The 19102-nt window shown below is 40.0% G+C and overlaps 1 protein-coding gene across 1 annotated transcript in view; it reads left to right on the plus strand.

The window, feature by feature from the left end:
- Positions 1–19102, plus strand: part of LOC140476793 (uncharacterized) — a 567118-nt gene that overhangs the window by 416336 nt on the left and 131680 nt on the right. Inside the window, exons 41-44 of the mRNA XM_072569588.1 lie at positions 10808–10942; positions 12121–12314; positions 17642–17728; positions 17868–18000. Coding sequence (XP_072425689.1) covers positions 10808–10942; positions 12121–12314; positions 17642–17728; positions 17868–18000 — 549 coding nt within the window. The remainder of the gene's footprint in view (positions 1–10807; positions 10943–12120; positions 12315–17641; positions 17729–17867; positions 18001–19102) is intronic.

The following is a 19102-nucleotide window of genomic DNA, read 5'->3' on the forward strand; positions in this document are numbered from 1 at the left end:
GTCTATCTCTACCATGTTTCTTATAAAGTGGAAAGTTAAAAATCACACACCGTCAGGTTATAGTCCAACAGGTTTAATTGGAAGCACACTAGCTTTTGGAGCACCGCTCCTTCATCAGGTGGTTCTGAAAGCTAGTGTGCTTCCAATTAAACCTGTTGGACTATAACCTGGTGTTGTGTGATTTTTACCTTTGTACACCCCAGTCCAACACTGGCATCTCTAAATCACTTATAAAGTGGAACTATATTAGCTGACCTCCTGACCTCTGCCACCTCCCCTATGGCCAGAGACATTTTAAAATTTGGATCAGGGCCTCTATAATATACTCCCTTGTCTCTGACGGCAGCCTTGAACACAACTCACCCAGACCTTAAGAGTTGTTCATTTTAAAATCTGTCACACCTTCAATACTTCCTTCTGATATCAATCTGCTCAAGAACGTCACAGACCATTTTCTCAAATTCTGGACTTGCATTCTCCTTCACCTGAGTAAAGACAGATATGAAGTATTCTTTTAATACTTTTCCAATGTCCTCCAGCTTCATGCACAGATTTCCCCCTTGGTCCCTAATAGGCCCTACTCTTCCCTGGATATTCTCTTCCCCTTGACATAATTTCAGAATACCTTGGCACTCCCCTTAATCTTACCTGTCAGCATTTTCTCATGTCCCCTCTTTCCTCCTCTATTTGCTTTCTTGAGATCCTTCTCTGCCCTTACCCTTCGGCACACTTCTCTGGGGCATTTGTTGCTTCCTCCCTGTGTACCTGTTACAGTCTCTCTTTTCCTTTTCCTCCCATTCTGAACATTCTTAAAAATTCTTAGTTCTCTAGGCTATATTTCACTTCAGAGGGAATATATTGAGCCAGTCGTCTCCCCAGTTGCTTTTTGAAAACCTCCACTGTTTTTCTGCAGATTTATCCTGAAGTAGCTATTCTATTATGGCCAGATCCTGCCTTCCTTTAATAAAATCTGCTTTACTCCAATCCAAAACCCCTTTTTTCCAGACCACCTTTCTCCTTTTCACAAAACTTAAGAAGTATGGTTTAGTGGTCACTGTCAATAAAATGCTCTCCCACTGTCCCCTTGAACATCTGCCTGGCTTTATTTTCCGAAATTGGATCCAGCACTGCACACTCCTTGTAGGCCCATCTACATGTTGACATAATAAGCTCTCCTGTATGCATTTCAAGAAATCTACCTCCTCTAAACCCTTTATATTATGATAATATTGAGGTAGCTGAACTCTCCTATATATTAATTTTACACATTTTGCTGAATTGACTACACATTTGCTCCTCAATTGTCTGCGAACTGTTTGCAGGCCTAATGTACACTCCCAACAGTGTGACTGCCTCCCTTATATTCCAAAGTTCAACCCAAAAAGCCTCATTTGACAACCCTTCCAAGGTAGCATCCTTCCTTACTGCAATAACTGATCCCCTAACTAATCATACAGCACCACCTCGACTTTTGCACCCTTCCATGTCCTGCCTGAAGATCGTATATCCTGGAATGTCAAGTTGCCAGTCTTATCCCTCCCTCAATCATGTCTCTGTGATAGTAACAACATTGCAGTTCCATTTGTCTATTTTTCCTGACACTCCTAGTGAGTGAATCCTTGTCTGTAAATTTAAATTACTCCATAACAAAGGCTCTGACATTGTCCTGGTTCCCTGGTAAGTTGGCCCAAATCCTTGGCTGTAAATTTATGTAATCACTACTCTGTGCCCCTCCTCTACAGGCTCCAAGATTGTCCCAGCACCCAGTAAATGGGCCTGAATTTCCAGTTGTAAATTTACTCATGGCTCATGGAGGAGCACTTAACAAGAAGAACTGTAAAGTTGAATACTTTTTCTGTATTCCTTTATGTCTTTATATTCTGTGATTTGGTTTATTTTTCTGTGTTTCAAAATGATACTGGAGAGTGATGACACTATACAACACTTTTCATTGTATTTTGTAACAAAATACACATGGCAATAAATAAATCAAATCAAATCAAACATACTCGCCACTCTGTGATGTCATGTTTCTTGTTTTTATGACCTATGGATCATAATGTGTGTAGCTGTAATGCAACTTTTTTTCTTACTTTCTCTGATCTATAATTAACCTCAGAACATTTGTATCTAAGGTGGTGTTGTAAGTGCGACCTTTAAATTTTTCACTGTACTCATTTGAGTATATGTGCTAATAAAGCTAATTCAATTCAATTCAATTCAATTCACTCCATGCTTCCCCACAGGCTCCAGCACTCTCCCATTTCCCTGGTAGAATTAAGTTAGCATGCTATCGTCATCAATTGAAGAGACAACGATTAATTGTCCATAATGATCCTAATGCCCAATGCCTAAAGACTATCCAAATTAGTCCTCAAGAAATTCCCTAAGCAATTGCCCTTATTTCCAAAAGCACTGTTTCTGAGAAAGAGAAGCCTTGTCATTCTATTCTTCTGCAGCAACTATTTCTAGTGCTGCTTCAATTCCCTCTTTCCCCTTCTCTCCCCAATTTTGTTATTTGTATTGTCTATAACCCTTGAAATTGGGTTAATCTTTCAGTTGCTGTCATGAGTTCCAATGGCCATCCCTGACTCTGGCACAGACATCATGAAGAGGGGGCTTTTTAATTACATCACACCTTCTGTATCAAATCACAGCTGCTTAAATTAGAAATGAGAAATATGGTCATTTATCAAAAAGCTCATTTAAATGGCAGGATTCTTGACCAGATGGTTTTCAGTGAATCTAAGGAAATTGAACGTTTTCACCCTGATATTTGTGGAGAGACTGAAGATGCAAAGGACACCTGGAAAGGCAAATGATCTGCTACAGCTGCGTTGTTTTCTCTTACCTGCCCAGCAGCTTGCCAAGTGACCCTGACTCTTTCAACTCCTCCTGACAATACCAGAAAACCATCGTGCAAGGATATTAGTCCCATTCTGGATCATCCACACACTGTCCTGCTAGTGGAGGTTTGATCTTGCCCAGAAACAGTACAGGTGATCCAGGAATCTAACACCCGACACCAACTATAAACAGGTGGACATCTTTGGGAATTAAACCCTATTAATTGGGAATGGTGAAATCAATATTTGGAGCTTGCTGGAGTGGCTGTCAAGATCAGAGGGATTGGTCATGTTTGTGACATACGATGTCAACAATAAAAATTTGCAGGAGTGAAATGGGGCAGTGTCACATACAGAAGAGAGAAATCATAGCATGAGGCATTTCTGAACCCATGGAAAAGAGTTTAATAAAACTTATGATATGAGCTACTGAAAATTTGTGGCCAGAACACCTTCAGAAGTTTGTGTTATATTCGATCTGATGGATGGTATACAGTGTATTACTCAGGCAGAGATATCAGAGGCTGCCCTTGAGTTGCTGTTTCAGGATCCCCTGAGCAAAAGTTGTCACCTTTGATTAAACTGAGGCCTGCTGACAACCAGGTCACAATTCCTGGCTTTGTATCCACATTAAATGCCATAGCACTTCTGTGGTAATATGAGACTAATGTCTTTGGCTGAAAGAGCAAAACACAAAAAAGCCAAGGCAAGACAATGTGAAAAAGGGATGCTCTGAAGATCCAGATAGGCTCAAAGTGAATTAATACTATAAAAACAAATAAAGACCTGAAGATGTAACCTGGTCCATCCCATGAACTGAGCAAATGTCCCTGAGTGTACAGTGTCCTTGCTACAGCATTATAATTATCATTTCTGTTGTGGCATGAGATGAAGTATTGAAGTGCTGAAGAATCCTGTTAGTGCGTCAGAGATGTACCATGAGGATTCAAAGAACCGATGTATGTCAGATGCCAACATCCAAAGAGTCCTGGAACCCCTACAGTGTGGAAGCAGGCCATTTGGCCTATTGAGTTCACACCTATCCTCCAAACAGCATCCCAACAGGAGCCACCCCATCCCTGTAACCCGACATTTCCCATGCCTAATCCGCCTAACCTACAAATCCTGGACACTATGGCTAATTTAATGTGGCCAGTTGTCCTGACCTGTGCATCTTTGGACTATGGGAGGAAACCAGAGCTCCCATAGGAAACCCATGCAGATACGGGGATGATGTGCAAACTCCACACAGACAGTCAGCTGAAGGTGAATTGAACCCTGTTACTATGAGGCAGCAGTCCTCACCACTGAGTCATCGTACAGCCCATTGATATAGATTGCATGTGAACTTGCACATGAAGCATAACCACTTTATCAGTGCTCATGTTAGAGTCACATATCTACAGTGCAGAAATGTCCTTCAACCTACCGTGTCAACACCAATTAAAAACAACCGTCTAGCTGTTCTAATGTCATTTTCAGCACTTTGCTAATAACCTTGTATGCCTTGGCATGAAGACTGCAAATGTAAATACTTCTTAAACTTTACGAGGGTTTCTGCCTCTAATCACTCTTACAGGCTGTAGGTTCCAGATTACCACTACCCTTTTGGTGAAAAATGATTTGGAGGTTCCGGTGTCGGACTGGGGTGGACAAAGTTAAAAAGCACACAACACCAGGTTATAGTCCAACAGATTTATTTAGAGGCACTAGCTTTCGGAACCCTGCTCCTTCTTCAGGTGGTTGTGGAACAGAATCTTTCTGTGTTGCATGATTCTGCTGCACAACCACCTGATGAAGTAGCAGTGCTTCGAAAGCTAGTGCTTCCAAATAAACATGTTGGACTATAACCTGGTGTTGTGTGCTTTTTAACTTTGATGAAAAAGTTATCCTCATATGTCCTCTAACCGTCTACCCCTTAACTTAAATCTATGACCCCTGATCATTAATCCCGTCATCAGGGGAAAATGGTTCCTCCTCTCTACCCTATCTGTGCACCTCATACATTTTAACCATGTCCCCTCTCAATCTCCTCTAAGAAAAATAACCCTTGTCTGTCCGACCTCTCTTTGTAACAGAAATTCTCAAACCCAGGGAACACCCTTGACAATTTCCTCTTTTACGTGCCTCCTACAATGTAGATTCCAGAAAGTAGCAAGTTGAATCTGCCAAGACCCCACTCTAATTTCCATGTCAAGTTTCCTGATGTCTAATTTGTATGTTGAGATTGGTAAAATCACAACTCATGGTGAATTGGACTGTTAAAGAGGCTTTTAACAGGCAATAGTAATCATCAATTAGGAACTTCTACTTGTTACTGCCTATCGAGATCTCATAATGCCATGTGTGAAAAATATACGCGATATAGTGCAGAATGAACTCGATGTCAAGATTGACCTCACAAAACATCTTGACTGATTCTGCCATACAGCCCGCCATAATCACATCAGTAAGCCTGATGAAATTTCAGCCAATGATATGAAAGGACTGATTCAACATGAATTTATGAAAGAAAATCACATTTGATAAACTTGTTGGAGGTTTTTGAGGATATTGCTTATAATACGTAGTAAAAAAGAACGAGTTGATATGATATATTTGGCCTTTTCAAAAGACTTTTGATGAGGTCCTGCACAGGAGATTAGTAATCAAAATTACAGCACATATGATTGGTAGTAATAGACGAGTATGAATTGAGAATTCGTCAATAGACAGAAAACAGAAAGCATGAATAAATGAGCCATTCTCAGACTGATAAACTTATTTTTTGGGTATGAAAGGATCAGTGCATGGGCTACAGCAATTTGCATATAAATGATTTGGACGTGGGGACCAAGTATAATATTTTCAAATTTGCTGATGATACAAAACTGGATTGGAATGTAAGTTATGAAGAGCATGCAAAAAGTTTTCAAGAAGATTTTATCAGGTTAAAATGAATGGACAATAGCATGATAGGTGAAATGTAATCTGAATAAATGTGAAGCCATCCTCTTTGTTAGAGAAGAGCAAAAATAAAGAGTATTTAATAAATTGTGAAAGATTAACAAGTGCAGTTGTCCAAATGCTCAAGATGTATTTTCTCATGTGTCAGGGAAAACTAGAGGTGCAGTCAGCAACAGGTGCAGTAAGCAATGGCATGTTGGCTGTCATTGTAAAGGATTTGAGTACAAAGTATACTTTGTACAAGATGTACAAAGTACAAAGATGAGGCCTTGATGTAACATCATATCCAGAACTAGCATCTCCAAAATGTAGTGCACTCTCACAATTCATCTCAGGAACCACTTCAAGATTATTCTCCATCAGTTCCGATTCGTCCATGTGGTAAATTCCCTGGGTTCAACAGAAAATATGAGCAACCTTTAACCACTTGAGGATGGTTGAGGGAAAATGAGCCTACTTGCTCACATGTATGACATGAGGGACAGGGTAATTTGTGACAGTGGCCATCCAAGTCAGACCATGGTACGTATGTTGAATTGTCGTCTTGAGAGATACATTCCCACTATGTATTAATGACTTTGATATTAAGGTACAGAGTAAAATTTCAACATTTATGGATAGTTAGATCTTACAATTCACAGAGATTAAGGGCATGGAATGACACAAGGACGTATGATGTTGTTGACAACACAGAAACATGGTTAAGGGAAAGCAATTCAACACTCCAGTGTATGGGATTTTTAGGTGAGACAGAGGATAGTGTAAAAATGGTGGTGGTACAGCTCTATTAATTAAGGAATCAATTACTGCAATAAGGAGAAATGGGTCCTCAAATGAAGCTTTGTGAGTCAAATGCAGGAATGTAAAGGAGGCAGTTACTTTACTGCGAGTGTATTATAGGACCCCAAAGAGTCAGCAGGAAGGAGAGAAAATATGTAGACAGTTCACAGAAGTGTGCAAGAGTAATAATTGGGGAATTATACTAGGGGATAACAAGTTTCCAACATAAATTGGGATACTTATAGTATGATGGATATTGAGGTGGCAGATTCTCTTGAAATGTATCAAGGGAAAATTTCTGTATCAATACATTAAACGTTTGGGAGAAGATTTGTAGCTCGGGTGCTTGTTGTTGTGGTTCTGTTCGCCGAGCTGGGAAATTGTGTTGCAGACATTTCGTTCTCTGTCTAGGTGACATCCTCAGAATTTGGGAGCCTCCTGTGAAGCACTTCTGTCATGTTTCCTCCGGCATTTATAGTGATTTGTACCTGCCGCTTCCGGTTGTCAGTTCCAGCTGTCTGTTGCAGTGGTCGGTATATTGGGTCCAGGTCGATGTGCTTATTGATTGAATCTGTGGATGAGTGCCATGCCTCTAGGAATTCCCTGGCTGTTCTCTGTTTGGTTTGTCCTATAATAGAAGTTGTCAAAATCCCATGCAAGGACTGCACAAAACACTACATAGGACAAACAGGAAGACAGCTAACGATCCGCATCCATGGACACTAACTAGCCACGAAATGACATGACCAACTATCCTTCGTAGCCACACACTCAGATGACAAGCAACATGAGTTCGACTGGGACACAGGTACAAATCACTATAAATGCCGGAGGAAAGATCACAGAAGTGCTTCACAGGAGGCTCCTAAGCACTGAGGATGTCACCTAGACAGGGGACAAAACGTCTGCAACACAAATTCCCAGCTCGGCGAACCGAACCACAACAACATTAAAAGGTCCAACAAGGGAAGTTGCATTGCTGGATCTGTTTCTGGGGCAAGAAGTTGAACAAGTGTTTAATGTGTCAGTGAGAGAACATTTAGGTGATAGTAACCACAATGCAGTATGTATCAAAATTATTTTGGACAAGGAAAAAGATGACTTTTGATTGAATGAAGGCTGACTTTATTAAAATAAAGCAGGATCTAGCCATAGGAGACTGGGAACAGCTCCTTGCAGGTTAGCCTTCAACAGAGCAATGGGGGCATTCAAAAAGTAGCTGGGGAGTGTACAGGTCCAACATATATCCTTCAGAGGGAAATGTAGGAGCAATAAGTTCAGAGAAATTAGGATGTTGAGGACAATTCATGACTGGATAATGAAGGGTAGGGCTTTTAGCAAATCCAAAGACAGCAATTTAGCTGCAGTCCTGGAAGAATACATGAAATGGAGGAGGGAATTTAAGAAAGCAATTAATAGATCAAAAATGAGGCATGAAAAAGGGCATACAAACAGGATTATGGAAAATCCCAAGATATTTGATAAATATATTAAAGGGGAGCGATAAACCAGAGAAAGAGAAGCACCCATTGGGGTCAAGAGGATAACCTGTGTGCTAAGCTGCGGGACATAAGAAAGGTGTTAAATGAGTACATCTCTTTGGTCTTCATGCTGGAAAAGGAGAAGATAAATACAGAATTCAGGAAAACGTGACTGTGAGGAGCTTGTACAGTTTAATATTTCAAATGGGGAAGTAGTGGAAGCTCTATCAGGCTTAAAAACAGACAAATCTCTTGGCCTGAATGAATTGCATCCCAGGCTGCTATGGGAGATGAGGTAGGAAATTGCAGGGATTCTGACAAAAGTTTTTAGTTCCTTTCTGGCCACAAGGGAAGTGCCAGAGGACTAGAGGACAGCAATTGTGGTTTCACTTTTTAAGAGGTATGATAGACATGAATGAGGAAATTAGAGATCAGCGAGTCACATTAGCGGCAGAGAAACATCAGAGAAAATTCTGAAGTGAATTAATACCACTTGCAAAAACATGGGTTAATTAGGAATAACAGCTATGGCTCTGTCAGAGGGAGGTCATGGCTAACAAATTTGTTAGTTTTTTTTTAAATGTGATCAAGTGCTTGGATGAGGGAAGTTATTTAATGTCGTTTATATGGATTTTAGCAAAGCCTTTTATAAAGTCCCACATTGGACACAGATTAAGAAAGTTAAAGCACATGAAATTGAGGAGGACTTGAGGAAATAGATCAGAAACTGTCTTAGTAATAGAACACGAAGAGTGGTTGTAGAAGGCTGTTTGTGTAGCTGGGGGCTGGTATCTGCTGGTGTACCACAAGGATCAGATTTGAGACCCTTATTGTTTGTTATATGCATAAATGATATAGATGAAAATGTAGCTTGAATGCCAAGCAAATTTGCAGATGACACCAAGATTGATAGAGTAGTTGACAGCAAAGAAGGTGGTTGTAGGTTATAGGGAGATATAGGTGTGTTGGTCAGAAATGACAAACAGTGGCAGATAACATTTAACCCTGATCAGTGTGAGGCAATGCACTTTGGAAAAAGAAACAAGATGAAGGAGTATTTAATGAATGTCAGGATACTGGGTAGCTTAGAGGAACAAAGGAATCTTGGGGTAATTATTCACAGATCTCTGAAGTTGGCAGAACACATAAATAGGATAGTTAAGAAGGCATAAGGGACACTTGATTTCATCAGTCATACATCAGTATAAGAGCAAGAAGGTAATGTTGGAGTTGAACAGAGCATTGGCAGACCACAACTGGACTACTTTGTGCAGTTCTAGTCAGCTTACTACATGAAAGATGTGATAAATCAATGGGGATTACAGAGGAAGTTCACCAGGATGTTGCCTTGGAAGGAGAAATTGAGACCTAAGGAGGTATTAGATAGGCTTGGATTGTTTTCTTTAGAGTTGAGAAGACTGAGGGGTTCATGACTGGGTGTATAAGGTTATAAGGAGTATGGGACAGGGTGAATAGAGAGCAGCTGTTCCCCTTAGTTCACAAGAGGGTATAGTTTAGGATAAGGGGGAGAAGATTCACAGAGGAGTTTTGGGAAAAAAACATTTTCACTCAGTTGGAAATCTGGAATGCACTGCTTGGGAAGGTAGTGAATGCTGTAAACCATACAACCTTTAAAAAATATTTGGATGAGTACTTCAAATATCATTACATTCAAGGACATGGGACAAGTGCAGGAAATTGGGATTAGCACACCTTTAATAGTAATTATATTGGTGCCGACTTGATAGATCAAAGGGCCTTTTCTGCCCTCTGTGACTCTATGAATCCAGGTATTGTGAACCATGAGGAAGATAATTAGATCTTATAAAAGACTGGTTGGTGGAATAGTTGAAGAAATGGCAGCGTAAAGTTAATGCTCAAACTGGTGGAATCGTTCATTTTGGTACGAAAAATACAAAGAGACATTATAAAATAATGGTATATTTCTAAAGAGATGCAGGTGCAGAGAGATCTGAGTGTTTACATGCATAAGGAATTTGTGGAATGATCATAACGCAGAGGGCAAGTTCTAAGCTAATAAGCAAACAGAAAGCAATGGCACCATGAGGGAAATCTTTTACAATGCAGCAAATGGTTTGAATTTGAAAAACACTGCTGAGAATGTAATGGAAGCGGTGCAAAGTAAGATGCCTGAAGGCAATTGGAACATTACCTGAAAAGGAAAAATGTAGGCACATAGAAAGAGGACACCAGAATGGACAACATAAGCTGGAAAATTTCCCATTGGTCTGTAAGCATTCTCTCTTAGCACAATATCGTAACAAAATAATATAATACTATAATAATGATTATACCTGCCAGCTCTCTAAGCTCATTGACCAATTTGTCATGGTGTACGGTAACCATCATCAGGAAAAGGAACTCTTTTCTGTTGTGACCTTGCTGTACAAAGAACTACATGGCTGCAAATGAAGATCTCAGGAGTCTTCCTGCAAATCTATGGTGTTATTTCCTTCTGTGGTTAAAAAAATACTTAAGGTGGTGAATGCCTTTAAGAATCTGCACCTGATATATATCAGGTATCCTGACTTTTAAGCCATGAACACTTTCATGCTGGCAGCTTGCCTCAATCATGCAAGAAACAGGAGAGATTATCTGGCCATGCCTCCAAATGGCGATTGTACTTGCCCAAACCACTTTCCACCTGAAAATAACTCATTTATATCTTATTTCAGCTGATGTAGTCTGATTTTACTTTTGTTTAAATTATTTTTGTTTCTACTTCGTAACCAGATCACTGGTTCCTGGAGAAAGCTGTGATAACAGAAGGGGAAATGCCTGTTTCTAGGTTTATTTTTGTCCACAATGACTGGATAGGCAAACATCAAAATGTTGATGAATTCTCTGAAGTAATCATCCATATTAAAGGTATGCAAATTATTAACATATCTTATTCAACTAATTCTATTCTTTTAAGTTTGTGCTTAAAATAGGAGTTAACCTTGAAACTAGTTTCCACTGTCTTTGCTACAAATAGGGAAACCAAAGGAAGAATGTGTGTATTTGTTCAATTATATGTTTGAACAAATAAACCATTGGGATATTTTTATAAGGCCATGATCATGTTTTTGAAAATAATAGTATTTTCTGTTGGACTGACTGACAGGAAGCAATTACTTGGCTCATTTTTTTTCTATTATTGTTTTCTTTTGAAATAAGCCGAAGAAAGTGAAAGAATGGCCCAGATGTTCTAACAACCAGATAATCGTTGTAGCAGAATAGACTGGAGTTATGCATTGGAACCATGAGCAAACTTTCTTCAAAAGAATTGACCAGAAACTTGCAACTTCCAAGGGGCAATTTCCATGTTCAAAAACAATCCTAGTGCAAGAGACTTGGGACATTCTAAAAGCTACCTGGAAGAAATTTAGAGGATTTAATACCTACTGTAATTTCTGGGTAGCAATTAAACTAAAGGCTGACTCACCAAATAACCCTTTTACTATGTTCCTACCAGTCCCTCCATTCCCCGTTGCCCTCCAAAAATAAATCTATCCCCCAGCCAAAACCTCTGACACTCAAACCCCGTGGATTTCCCCATCCACCAACTTAACACTGCCAGATTCTGACTGGACTCAAAAGCATCGGGCTAATACTACATATCATGCACACTCAACTGCACCAGTCCTGACACCCCGCCTCTTGACCAACCGAACAACTCACCACCTCCATCCTGACCCAGATCCACCCCTAGTAAGACACCACTACCCTGTCCCTGATTGGAATTTCTGGGCCAACTTTTGAATTTTAATGGAACAGCTAAATATCTGTGAAATATTAAAGCCTTGTCTCTGAGCAAACATTCCTGTCAGCTTTTTCTAGTGAAGTTAATTACTGCATCAGAGAAAATAAATATATGGTCAGAATGTACAATATCAAAATAACAAACAAGATATTTCTGCACATTTCTGATTCAATTATCCTCCAACTTTAAAATTGAGTCTCATAAGGAGATTATTTGTTTATGATTCACTACTTGTAATGCATCAAAGGCTGGCTAGTATTTATTGCTTTCAGAACAACCCAATCTGTTTGTTTGTGTACAGAATCTGCTGACATTTTCACTAATCCCTTGAAGCATGTTACAATTGACCGCAAAGAACGTTGGAACATATGGATACTTAGGATGGCTGACAGTGGTGGAATAATACAAAAGCCAGAAATTTTCATGGTAGTATTTGGAACAAAGGGTAAAACTGCTTTGCTAGAAATTCCAAATATGAAAAATATTCCATTTGAAGTAAGTCAATTTAAAAAATAATTCTGGAAGATTTTTACTGATTAGCTTTTTTGCTTACACTGATTTCTTTTGAAACTACCCTCTTATTCTTTTTTGGACATTATCATTATTACTGTGATACTTAGCAAAAATATTGAGCTACTCTGAACAGTTAAGATAGTATTTTTCCCTTTGCAGTAAAATCATTGCACATTGGCCCGTAAGATGTCAAGAAAATAGCAAGTCTCATGGTGCTTTGGGTTGTTGATGTGCAGGTGCCACATTAGCTTTAGATGAGGACAGATGCTCAACAAAATTGAGAAGTGGCTTTTACAGACACATTAATTTGCTAGTCAGTTTTGTGGAACTATCAGCTCATCACCTCACTCCCCAGTCATATATATTTAGGTGGAATAAAGTTCCTCTGCTTTCATTCTAGATATAGAGGAAACATACCATATAAATTGGAGATGCCGGTGTTGGACTAGGGTGTACAAGGTTAAAAATTAAATAACACCCGATTATAGTCCAACAGGTTTAATTGGAAGCACTAGATTTTGGAGCACTGCTCCTTCATCAGGTGGTTGTGGATTACACGATTGTAAGACACAGAATTTATAGCAAAAGTTTACAGTGTGATGTAACTGAAGTCATACATTGAAAAATACCTTGATTGTTTGTTAAGTCTCTCATCTGTTAGAATGACCATGTTAGAATGGTTCTGAAAGTTAGTGCTCCCAGTTAAACCTGTTGGACTATAACCTAGTGTTGTGTGATTTTTAACTTCATGCCACATAAAGTGAGTCATTTAAAGTCTAAGTACTGTTTTAATCACAAAATGTTAGTAACTCCCATTCAACCTCTCTGATAGCAAAAATTGCCAATTACAGTTTTAAATTGCTTTCAGAGATTTTGTTTTGACTTAAAAATGCAAGTTTTCTTAGTCATCTTTGTCTCTTTTCTCACTGTCTGAATCCAATCTTTCCTTTACCATCTCTGTTTCTCATTCTGTATTTATTTGGCACTGAATTCAAAGTTACACTTCCTTCTCAATATGTGAGCTGTTTTGGCACAGAACATTTCAACCAGAGCCCGTCCGCTCCGCCAACTCTTCTTTTTCTTTCTCTCAGTGCTTTCTTTCTCTTCTTATTTGTACTTTGACCCCTGACCTCGAGTGACAATTAACTGCCTCTGGCAATGAATCCTAGCCTCCAGCAAGTCACGAGTCCTGGCCTCTGGTGACAATTCCCATCCTCTGGCGAGGACCAATTCCTAGCCTCATCTGGTGCAGTGGCCTCCTGGCATGGTATCCTCGCAGCCTCCTGCAGATGCCTCCCGGTATGGTGCGACACCGTGCAGCAGTGCCTTCCCACTGTTGGCATGAAGACCTCTTGGTGTAATGTGGCAACATCCAAATCAGGCACATTGGCCTCCTGGCATGGTGTGCTGACTTCCCAGCCTGACACAGCAGTAACCTCCCGTAGAAGCCCCGCAGTGTGGCATGGAGACTTCCTGCAGCAACCTCCTCCTGTAAAGGCTGCTTGGCTTGGCATGGTGGCCTTCCAGTCTGGTGCAGTAGTCTCTCACACAGCCTCCTAGTGTGTTGTGTCGCCAGTGCAGTGTGGAGCCAGGGTCTGCTGCGGAATTGAGGTGCCAGCATGGACTGCTGTACTGAATTTTTAGTTTTGTAATTCTGGACATATTAGTCCTATGCTCTCTAAATCTTGTAACTAAAGAATCTATGCATAGGTACTTTTGTATCTAAGGCACTGCTGTAATTAGATTAGATTAGATTAGATTCCCTTCGGCCCAACAAGTCCACACCGACCCTCCGAAGAGCAACCCACCCAGATCCATTCCCCTACACCTAACACTACGGGCAATTTAGCATGGCCAATTTACCTAACCTGCACATCTTTGGACTGTGGGAGGAAACCCATGCAGACACGGGGAGAATGTGTAAACTCCACACAGACAGTTGCCCGCAAGAATTGAACCCAGGTCTCTGGCGCTGTGAGGCAGCAGTGCTAACCACTGTGCCACCGTGCCGCTCTTAAGGGTTTAGGAACCTTAAAAGCAGGACCATTTCTGGGTCCCAATCATACATAGTTATTGAAAAAGCCCAGTCTCCCATTGGATGATAATCTAAAATTTACCAACCTTGTTTTTTTTGCAATAATCCTGCAATAAGAAAAATCAAAGAACAACTGTTCTTTCCTAACTTTAGCCAACAGGCCACAAGTGCAGGTACAGCAAATCTGCACAATCCCACTGAGCATAACCCACTGAGGTTGAGTATGCCTGATTTTTTGTAATTTTTCATGGGACTTCAGAAGTTTGACATGAGCCAAGTACTTAAACTGTTAGAATGCATGTGATGCAGGTATTCTCACAGTGCTGTTAAGATGCAAGTTTCAGGATTTAATCCAATGACAATGACATTGCTTCAAGTCAAAGTGATTTGAAAGTCATTGTTACATTCAAGATGGCAAGGTGGTGTGATGTTGGACAGGGTCATTGCCTGGTAGTTGTGTGGCTTTCCAATTTGCCAAGGCAGAGGCATAACTTCATGATTCTGTGTCCTGCTTGGAGGGGAATATCCAGATAGTAGTGTTGCCTTGTATCTGCTGCCCATGTCCTGCTAAGTGGTAAAGGTTAGTGAGTTTACAAGGTGCTGCTGAAGGACACTTGCTAAATTGCTGAATTGCAACTTAGCAATTTGTTAAGTATGATTAAGTGGGTTAAATTGTCCTGCAATGTGTGGAGATTCTTGTAGCTGCACTCAATCTAGCAATTGTGAAGTATTCTAGCATCCTCCTGACTTGGATCTGGCTTAGTTACCTCAGAATTCTTGGTCTCTGATCTGACTTAAGATAAGAGCCCATGGTATCGGCATGAGAAAGCTGGTATAAAGGGGGGTGGGGGGGTTGCATTTTCAGGATGGCAACATGTGGTGTGCCACAGGGATCAATTATTTACAATATATATTAGTGACTTGGATGAGGAAGATGAATGTACTATAGTCAAGTTTGCAGATGATACAAAAATAGTTTGGAAGTCAAACAGTGAGGATGAAACAAAGAATCTGCAGAGAGATATGGACAGGTTAAGTGTAAAACCTTGGCAGATGGAATGTAATGTGGAGAAATGTGAGATTATGTATTTGGCAGGGAGAATATAAGAGCTGAATATTATTTAAATGAAAACAGACTGTAAAAATCTGCAGAACAGTGGGATTTGGAAATGCTTGTCTATGAATCAGAAAAAGCTAGAATACAAGTTCATTTGGTAATAGGGAAGGCAAGTGAAATACTGACCTTTATTTCAAAGGGAATTGAACATAAAAGTAAAGAGTTTTTGTGAAAACTATACACGGCCCTACTCAGACTTCAGCTGAAATACTGTGAATGATTTTGGACCCCTTTCTAAGAAATGTTACACTGGCATTGGAAGCAGTCCAGAGAAAGTTCACTCAGCTGACACGAGGTATGGAGGTGAGCTGCAGAGAGTGAAAACACTGGGAGTTGAGATGAGTGTGAGAGACAAGGGAAGTAGGGGAGGCATGTATTGCCTTGTCTTGTTCCAGCCATTTTGTGGCCTTTTTTCAGAAGGGCTGCTTTGTTGTCAAAGTGCTAGTGGTAAATCTAAGTGTGGACCTAGGTGAATGCTGAGCTTTGTTGAGGGAAAGTAGCAACAAGGTAAGACCTTTTGTCTCTATAAGTCTGCTGGATAGTAAAGAGGCAAAAATGGCAATCAGTGGAGTGATATGCTGCTCCTGTCAGATGTGGGAGATCAGAGAGCAATTGAACTTCCCTGGCAATTATGCCTGCAGGAAGTAGGCCCAGTTCAATTCAATTCCTCGTCAATAATAACCACATGGACATTGGAGGTGTTCAGTGATGGCCATACTTTTGAAAGTCATTGTTACATTCAAGATGGCAAGGTGGTGTGATGTTGGACAGGGTCATTGCCTGGTAGTTGTGTGGCTTTCCAATTTGCCAAGGCAGAGACATAACTTCATGATTCTGTGTCCTGCTTCTTCAAAAGAGTCTTCCAATTACTCTAATTTCCCTAAGATTCATAGAATCATAGATTTCCTAATGTGTGGAAGCAGGCCATTTAGCCCATCGAGTCCACACTGCCCCTCTGAAGAATATCCCACCAAGACCCACTCGTTACCATTTTTCTCTAACACTCGATTTCCCCATGCTAATCTACCTAGTCTGCACATCTTTGAATGGTGGAAGGAAAACAGAGCACCTGAAGAAAACTTTCACACTCACCAGAGGTTGGGGTCAAACCCGAGGCCCTGGCACTGAGGCAACAGTGCTAACCACCAAGCTATTGTGCTGCCTCAAAGATTATTTTCATAAGCCAGAAGCCAGCTGTGTACACCTTGTATGGTATTTGTTATTTCCTGGTCTTTGCAATTCTCTCCAATGAGATTATTGTGCCTCTCAGATGGTCTTCTGATCATTTTCCTTTAGTGTATGTCTCCTTGCAGACGTTACAAATTCTTTTGGCTTTCTCTCCAAGCTCTTTTTTTGTTGTTTTTGTAGAGATTCTATCAATCCTTCTCCTTTTATCACATATATATCTTTGGCTAGTTTGCACTCCTTAAGAACAGGTTAAAAATCATTCCAGGAAATTCCTTTTTTCATTCAATGGTTCCAGTTCCTCTGCCTTTATTAAATAAATGTTGAATGTATTCTTTACATTTACTCTTCACTTCTGCAGGCTCTCTGCAGAGTATGCCATCTTTCCAGTTTGCACTCAGATCTCGATTCCCTGATCGCCCCCACATCTGTGTATCTGAACCCCACATATACTCAACAACAGAGCATCGACGATCCTATGGCCTAGAGAATTCTAAAGATTCATAATTCTATTTCTCTTCACATCAGTCCTAACTTATCAACACTTTATCCTGCCCCCCACATTCTAGATTCCCCAATGTGCCATTTGTCTTCCTCACTATTTTCTGCATCTTGTACAAGTGTACCCAAACTGCTCTGATAATCAACATGACACAAGGCTAGAATGAGAATGGAGATAGCAAAGAGAACATGATGTGGCTGCATGAGATTTCATCAAATTAAATGAGTGGAGAACAGGTGGTAGCTGGAATATACTGGTGGGGAATTGTGATGTCATTTATTTAGCAGTAAGAATAGAATTTAAAAGAAAATAAGGTGTGAACCTAGTAAATAGAATCATAGATTCATACAATTGTACAACACGGAAACAGAGCTTTCTCATGATTGCAACATTTTGCTAAAATAATCCAATTTATTTGTGGTTATTGCTTGGTAGGTTTGTCCTATTAACACTTTATTGCCTATTTATAGGTAAACCTTGAAGGGATTGGTGAAATCAAAAAAGTCTCCTTTGTGTTACTAAACCCTTACCTACATAAGGGGATAAGACTATTTAAGGTGAGTGATTTATGGGAATGTGCTGAAGGAACTCCTTTGGAAAACAATTTTTTGCCTTTCACTTAAAGGAAAAAGTTGCTCCATTTAAGTGTTGCTGGCTACAAATCTAAGCATGTACAATAAATACCTGTTATCTCAGCTGCGTATGAAGAACCTGAAAACAAAACAAGAACTGGGATTTAACACATCACGTCGTTGGTTGTTTAGAGAACGTGGAACTGAAACTGTGACAGAGCTAGCGGCTGTTCGACCCGACCGACAACCACTGAGAGGTAAATGCAGTGTGCCTTAATTAAAGACTAAGTAAAAATAATAAGTATTATTTTATAATTTGACTATTTTATAATATATTTCAAGTTGCATATTTAGAATTCAATGTAAAACTTTAACCTGATTAGAACCAGTTTTACCATATCTCATGATATTTTCTTGCCATAGATGTAATTTAGTCATTTTCTTTTGGCCTAGAAATTTTGATATAGTTCATGCTGGGATTTTTCTCAGTGCATGAATAATAAGTTTTGAGGCACTCCCACAACTGGGCTTCAAGCTTCATTTGCATCAAGCTGGCATGTTGCCAGGAAAACATATTTTGCTGTGAAGTAATATTGAACATCACAATGTACTCAGGGAAATGGGAAAGGATAGTGGTGTGAGTTTGCGTCCATCAGGATGTGTTACCTGATGAGAGAATGTTGTGATGTGTCCTGTGTCCCACAACACAAGGAGTGGGATGTTGATGGTAAGGTATTGAATCCAACAGGAACATATGTGCTTACGTTAAGCTATTGTATTATAACAGATGAGCATATTTCCTATATTATATCATGCTTCAAGTGATCTGATGTTGGTTGAAGTTCAAGATCTTTATAACCCTTTGAACACATGTTATTATAAGGTAATAATGACTCCCCCTACACAGCTAAACCACATAGACCTGGCTCTGGCTGCACAATCATAAGACCATAAGACATAGGAGCAGAAACTAGGCCATTCAGTCCATCAAGTCTACTCCACCAATCAATCATGGCTGACATGTTTTGCAGCCTCATTCTCCTGCTTTCTCTATGTAACCCTTGATCCCCTTGATAATCAAGAACCTATCTATCTAAGTCTTAAATATATTCAATGACCTGCCTCCACAGCCTTCTGTGGAATGAATTTAATAGATTCACCACTTTCTATCTGAAGAAGTTTCTCCTTATCTCCATTCTAGAAGGTCTTTCCTTTACTCTAAGGCTGTGCCATAGAATCATAGAGTCATAGAGACGTACAGCATGGAAACAGACCCTTTGGTCCAACCCTTCTATGCCGACCAGGTATCCCAACTCAATCTAGTCCCACCTGCCAGCACCCGGCCCATATCCCTCCAAA

Source organism: Chiloscyllium punctatum, chromosome 5, assembly GCF_047496795.1.
Source record: "Chiloscyllium punctatum isolate Juve2018m chromosome 5, sChiPun1.3, whole genome shotgun sequence".
In the NCBI taxonomy this organism is placed as follows: domain Eukaryota; kingdom Metazoa; phylum Chordata; class Chondrichthyes; order Orectolobiformes; family Hemiscylliidae; genus Chiloscyllium; species Chiloscyllium punctatum.